The 6,643-nt window shown below is 43.7% G+C and overlaps 1 protein-coding gene across 1 annotated transcript in view; it reads left to right on the top strand.

Annotated features, from left to right (window-relative positions):
- Positions 1-6,643, top strand: part of RSC1A1 (regulatory solute carrier protein, family 1, member 1) — a gene marked incomplete at its 5' end in the record, with an annotated part of 41,955 nt that overhangs the window by 16,443 nt on the left and 18,869 nt on the right. Inside the window, 2 exons of the mRNA XM_005886195.2 lie at positions 1,265-1,392; positions 5,216-5,344. Coding sequence (XP_005886257.1) covers positions 1,265-1,392; positions 5,216-5,344 — 257 coding nt within the window. The remainder of the gene's footprint in view (positions 1-1,264; positions 1,393-5,215; positions 5,345-6,643) is intronic.

A 6,643-nucleotide genomic window follows, 5' to 3' on the forward strand; every position in this document is an offset into this window, starting at 1 on the left:
TAGTAACAAAGAAACAATTTCTGGAGGATGAGGCCCAGAAATCAGGATTTTAAAAAGATTTCCAGGTGATTCTAATGTGCGGCCAAGGCTCAGACCCACTGGCCTAAGTTAAAGGAGTGTGCCTTTGGTTTTCTGAGAAATTTAATATTCCAATAGAGAATGGCTGATAAAACCATCAGTTCAGTTGAGCTAAAGTGTTACTACAGAAAGGACAGTTTAGAGCAGGCGTCAGTACACTTTACCCATTAAGGGCCAAATAGTAAATAGTTGAGGCATTGCAGGCCACACTATCTGTATGGCGGGTGCTCAGTTCTGCCAGGGCGGTAAGGTACAGCCAGAGATAATGCCGGGATGTAAATGAACCCGGCTGTAGTTTTCTAATGCCTGGTTTACAGTGTGACTTGTCCAAACCTTGGACCTTGTTTTGTTACTGTCTTCAAGTAAGTGGCCTAGCCCCTGCCCTAGTTTCCATTAATGTTGGTCCTTTTTGGTTATTTTTTTTTAAAGGAGGTTGGGAATGGAGGAGACATGAGATGCTAGAGTAAGCTGGAACTCCCTTTTATGTGCTTTTCTCGTGTAAGAATTAAAATGTTCAATTTTAGAAGAAATTATTTGATGACCAGGTGAACAGTGATTTATATGTGTGTATAGTTTTCTAAGTGATAGGTGGGTAGAAGGTTATTTTTTGAGTTTTTTTAACATCCGCTCTTATGTTGGCATCATATAATGATGCTTTCCACCTCTCAGCAATCCTGTAATAGGAATGAATTATCCTCATTTTGCAGATTAGAAAACCCAGTCTTAGAGATTAAGCAGCAGATGCAACAACAAGCAGTTAAGACATCAGTATTGTATTTGCAAACAATTTTTTAATGCCCTGGACATAGGAAATGTACCCAGATACCCAGTAAGTCCTCAGTTAAAATTGGAGCACTCATGAAATTTTAACATTCTGTAGGATAAAAAGGGTTGTGACCCTTATTCTCCAGAAGTTTCTTTTCCTGTTTCTGAGCTTGTAAAGGGAACAAACATAGTCATTTTACATGAGGGTAATTTCTTTGCCTTTAATTTTCTGCTGTGTATCTTACTGCCTCCTACTAAATCACAGACTGCAGGGTAGAGTACCAATTTCCATTTTAGTGACTCAGCTGCTATAGCTGGGACAAAAGATAACGCACAGATCTGTTTTAATATCGTGACTTTGAGACAGATCTCTCTTCATGGAAGTAATGCTCTTAGTGTCCCTGGTTTTGGTTTGTTACAGGCAACAGAACATTGAGGAAAACATGACCATAGCTATGGAGGAGGCTCCGGAAAGTTTTGGCCAAGTAGTGATGCTTTATATTAACTGCAAAGTGAATGGACATCCTGTGAAAGCCTTTGTTGACTCAGGTGACGTCTCCGTCCTTTGTATCTTTGTCTCTCCAGCGAACATTCTGACCTGACACAGGAAGAAGGAGAGACCCTGGTGTCCTTAAAGATGGCATTTGTCCTATGGACTGCTCGCCAGCAAACCTGGGGGTTGTTTCACTTCCCATCTTTTCTTGTTTGTGATAGGCTTGTTTTTTTAATCATTTCTTCACCAGTTTTGTCTTTTCGGTGTCTCCTTTATCTTCCTGTGCCCCTTATTTGGCATCCTGAATTCTAGGGTACCTCTAAGGAATTGGGGAATCATTTGGTTTAGGATAAGAATCTGATAAAGAAGGAGCTGTGTAGCCCTAGCCAATTTGGCTCAGTGGATAGAGCGTCGGCCTGCGGAGTAAAGGGTCCCGGGTTTGATTCTGGCCAAAGGTACATGCCCAGGTTGCAGGCTCGATCCCCAGTAGGGGGCGTGCAAGAGGCAGCTGATCAATGATTCTCATCATTGATGTTTCTATCTCTTCCTCTCCCTCTCCGAAATCAATAAAGAAAAAAATTTTTTTTAAAGGAGCTATGTAGTATAGGTCAAACCAGTATTTCTGCCTCATCTGTGTGCCAGGAGCAATGAGGAGTGTAGGATACAGGGCATGGTTCTTGCCCTGAAAGAAGAAAGAACGGCCAGGAAAGGAGGCAGGGAGTTTTTCACTTGAAGATTCAGATAATCCCTGTACTAACTGTCACCTTATCTCTTAGTAACAGCTCTTTGCTTTTTTAGTGAGACCACATGTGGGTGTGACAACGGTCTTTCCCGGTATGACTTCCTAGAGTACTAAAAGCTCCTGCTCAAGTTAACTTTTCCTCCATTTGTTTTGTTTTGTTTTTTTGTTTTTTGTTTTTTAATATATATATTTTTACTGATTTCAGAGAGGAAGGGAGAAAAAAGAGAGAGAGAAACATCAGTGATGAGAGAGAACCACCAATCGGCTGCCTTCTGCACACCCCACACTGGGGATTGAGCCCGTAACCTGGGCATGTGCCCTGACCGGGAATTGAACCGTGACCCCCTGGTTCACAGGTCGATGCTCCAACACTGAGCCACGCCGGCCAGGCATTTTTCCTCCATTTGTTCATCCACAAGTACTTGAGAACATGCTAGGTTTCAACTATTGGAAAGAGCTTATACTGAGATGCATACATTCCTGGGAGAAGTAAACTGCTGATTATTCAAGTTTTAAAATGTCTGTTGAATGCTATGTACAGGGCCTTGTGCTGAGTGCTCGGGGGACAAGACTTACTAACTGGTGCTTCACAGTAACAAATACCTATAGGAGACCCTAATCTGACACTAGTATTTATTGAGCCCTTTCTGTATGGTAAGCACCATGCTCATTCATGCTAAATTACCTAAGGTGCTTAATATATATTAGTTTATTCACTTTTACTTAATCCTCAGCATGTCCCCCAAGAACTGCGTTCTGTTACCCCTATTTTCTAGGAGAAGAAACTTAGACATAGAGAGGGGAAGTCATTCTTCCAGGTGTCCAGAGTTCACGAGCAGTAGATCTTGGATCCAGCCCCTGGTCTGTTTGGTGCCAGGACTCAAGCACTGTGCAAAAATCTGGTGCATGTTGGGTGAATATAGAAACGACATTCTCACTGACGGATGCTTCACCTCAGGTGTGGCTTCAAGAGAGAGGCCATTTGAACTGAGCTATCTCCATGGGCAGAGGAGCGGGGCTTGGAGCTGAGGCTTGCAAAGAGGCAGGAGCGCGGTAAAAGGGACCCTTCCCATCCTGGGATTGCTTCCTGTACATCAGTAACTAGCTTTTGTGGAGTAAAATGGGGAGGAAGGAGGAAGGTAAATGAAAATCGCCTTCCCAAACTCCCTTTTTTTCATTATTTCTGGGCCTTCTTAAATCTAACCTTCAGATGCCAAGACCTTCCAGTGCCCATGTAGTGTAAGAAGCCTTAATGAGCAACATGAACAGAAAATGTTGGGATTGAGTTTGAGGAGACATCGTGAGGGAAAGGACAGTCAGTGGGGAGGAGGTGGGCCGTGAACTGGGCTTAAAGCATAAGCACAATTAGAAAGTGGAAGCAGGGAAGGGGCACTCTCCGGGCGGGTCAAAGTGAGTAACAGGCAAAGGGAACACATTCCCCCTGGTCAAGCACAAGGTGTAAGGGCATTTGGAATATAAGTCTGTCGTCTGAGTCTGCTTGGGCTGCCATAACCGAATACCATAAACTGGGTGGCTTACAAACAACACAGACTTATTTCTCATCGTTCTGGAGGCTGGGAAGTCCAAGATCAAGGCGCTGGAGGGTTGGTGTCTGGTTCCTAGTCCATAGATGGCAGTCTTCTCCCTCGGTCCTCACGTGGTGGAAGTGGTGAGGGTCACGAATCCTATTCAAGAGGCCTCCACTCTAATGATCTAATCACCCCCAAAGGCCCTGCCTCTTTCTATCATTGCATCGGGGATTAGGTTTCAACATGAAACGTTCAACCTACAGCAGCTGGAAAAGGTTTGGCCCGGATGGGGGGTGGGGGTGGGTTCTGAGGCTGGATGTGGTTTGAAGTTGGTCTTAGAAGGAATAGTAGCCATTGAGGATCTTTGAGCAGATACATTAAGTGAGCGGAAGAAGGTGATAGATAGGAAGGCAGGCAGTGTGACAGATCTGGAGAATTCTGTGCCACTCAGGGTCAACTAGCTCCTTGCTTTAAGTTATACATCCACAGTGGTTTGGAAAGCAGAGATTTCATCCACTAGCAAGGGGGATATAGTGTGAGCTACGCTCACACTGCTGTGGTTGGAAGAAGGAGCGTCAGAAATAGCAGAAATTGCACAGAACTTATTAACAGGATTGGACCAGAGTTTGAAAGTGGGGAAAGGCTAAAAGGAGTCAAAAGTGAACAATGCCTAAGTTTTATTATTGCAAGAAAACAATTCAGTTGGCAGGAAGAGAAATCCAAAGTGAGAATTATTTGGGGAGAAACAGTTTTATACCTGTTGGCTTTGAAATAGAAGTGTCTGACACAGGAGTGGGAGCTCGAGTCGTGGGAGAAGTTAGCACTGTAGATAAAGATTAGGAGAGTGTCTTCCTCCAGGCCAACTCCAGCTGTGGCTGAGTACATGTCACTGCAGGAGAAAAGTCCCTCGCTGCCCGCTTCCTGAGAGGGAAGAGGGTCTGACAGTTGGAGCAGACAATAGGGAGTTCACGTCCAGTTTTTTGAGAGACTATGATGTATTTTTTAACTGGTAAATTAGAGTGCCCCAAAATTTGGAGTGACAATAACTTGGCGCGATGTTTAGAGGTGCTTTGTGCAACGCATCTGAATGTGAAGTAGTACTTGGTGAGCATTTCTGTGTGTAGTCATTTTGACTTTTTGGAAGTCCTTTCAGGTTGTTTTGCTTCCTGTTGGTAAAGTTTTTAAGTATCATTTAATAATTACATTTAAACAAAATATTCTTTCTCTCAATGTCAAGTTTCTACACTGTTTCAGTTTCCACTGTGGCACTGAAAGTTGAACTAAGCCAGGCAGGAAACCGCTCGGTAGGAACAATGTTGCACAGATAAAAGCCTTGGGTAGCCCTGAAGGGGCTGATTCAGTTGCCCATCAGGCACATGTCCCTGTGGCAGGCTTGATCCCCAGAATGGGGTGTGCAGAAGGCAGACGATTGATGGTTCTCTCTCATTGATGTTTCTCTTCCTCTCTCTAAAATCAACTAAAGAAATAGTTAAAAAAGAGAAAAGGCCTGGGGTGTACTTGCTTTGCCCTGTTCTTAGTGCTGCATTTTTAATCTTAACACAAATGTGGGTTTTGTCTTTATTATCTGATATTTCCCTCCACCTCCAGGTGCCCAGATGACTATTATGAGTCAAGCTTGTGCGGAAAGGTGTAACATAATGAGGCTGGTGGATCGTCGGTGGGCAGGGATCGCCAAAGGAGTGGGCACCCAGAAGATTATTGGAAGGGTGCACCTAGGTGAGTGGAGGCACTGGGAGGCTTGGTAGAGTAGTGGATTTAAAAACTTTTCTCTTGGACAGGTACATCTGATCCAGCAAGCCTTAGAGGAATTTAAGCTCTATATCGAAGTCATATATATGTGCATATTAGCTGGTGGCAAAAAGAATATCAGTCCCCTATGTACTTCTGTTTTCTACTCCTGACAGATAATTCAACTATTTTAGCAGACTTCTGTTGGTGCTTGCCTCCACATTTCTAAATAACATGTTTATAGTGCTTATTACTCATATGATTATATAAATACTATTGAGAGCATAGCCATCTAATTGAATATAATTGCTTTTCCTTTTTTTTGAATTAATAATTCAATCACTCATCCCAAACACTGCCCTGCTTGTGTAAATGTCCTTGCTGCCGTCCATCCCATTTGAAGATGCTTCTTCAGAACCTGGGCTGCTTCATGCTGCTGTTCTGGAATCGCCCTTGACTGAGTCCCCAGGGTTCCTTTTTCCTTGGTCTAATGTTGGGCTACATGAATCCCATGTCTTCCTCTTTCTATTTTGCTCCCCAGTTTATTAGAGCACATCTTCCAGTAACTTCCTGACAAAAAGTACATGGTAGTAAATTGAGTTCTTGAAAATCAGGACATGTCTTTCCCCCTACATTTCACCAGTCCGGCTAAGTTGGAAATCATTTTCTTTCACAGTTTTTGACAGTATTGCTGTGGAAAAGCTGGATGCTGTTCTGATCCTTGATCCTTTATGTGAAAGATTTCCTTTTCTGAAGATTGTAGAATCTTTTTTTGACCTCAGTGTTTTGAAATTTCACGATGATGTACTTGGGTCTAGCTCTCTTCATCTAGTGTGCTGAGTGCCTTTCGGTCTGAGAACGACTCCCCCCTTAGGGTGTCTGTTACTCAGGGAGGATGGTCTCCTGTCCTGGACTTGTTCTATAGTTCTCTGTTTTCATTCACTGTGCCCTGGGCGGGCTTGGGTGAGATTTCCTCAACTTTGCCTTCCAACCTTTCTGTTTTGTTTTGTTTTGTCTGTCGTGTTAGATGGTTTTCTCAGATGTCTGGTGATCCTTGGCATCTGCTCATATTGAGGAGTGGAACACCAAAAGGCTATTCGGAAGATCACTCGGGTGGGCAGCTGTGCCGGGCCAGCTCAGTCAAGGGTTGGGTGAGCCTGAGGCGGGGCGGTGAAGGATGTAGAAAAGACAGATGAAGAGAATAAGCTGGGTCTAGGTCAGCCATGGGCAACTTTCTGGCCCTTTAAATACAGTTCCTCATCTTGTGACCCAACCATAAAATTATTT

This window comes from Myotis brandtii, unplaced genomic scaffold (assembly GCF_000412655.1).
Source record: "Myotis brandtii unplaced genomic scaffold, ASM41265v1 scaffold96, whole genome shotgun sequence".
Classification (NCBI taxonomy): Eukaryota; Metazoa; Chordata; class Mammalia; order Chiroptera; family Vespertilionidae; genus Myotis; species Myotis brandtii.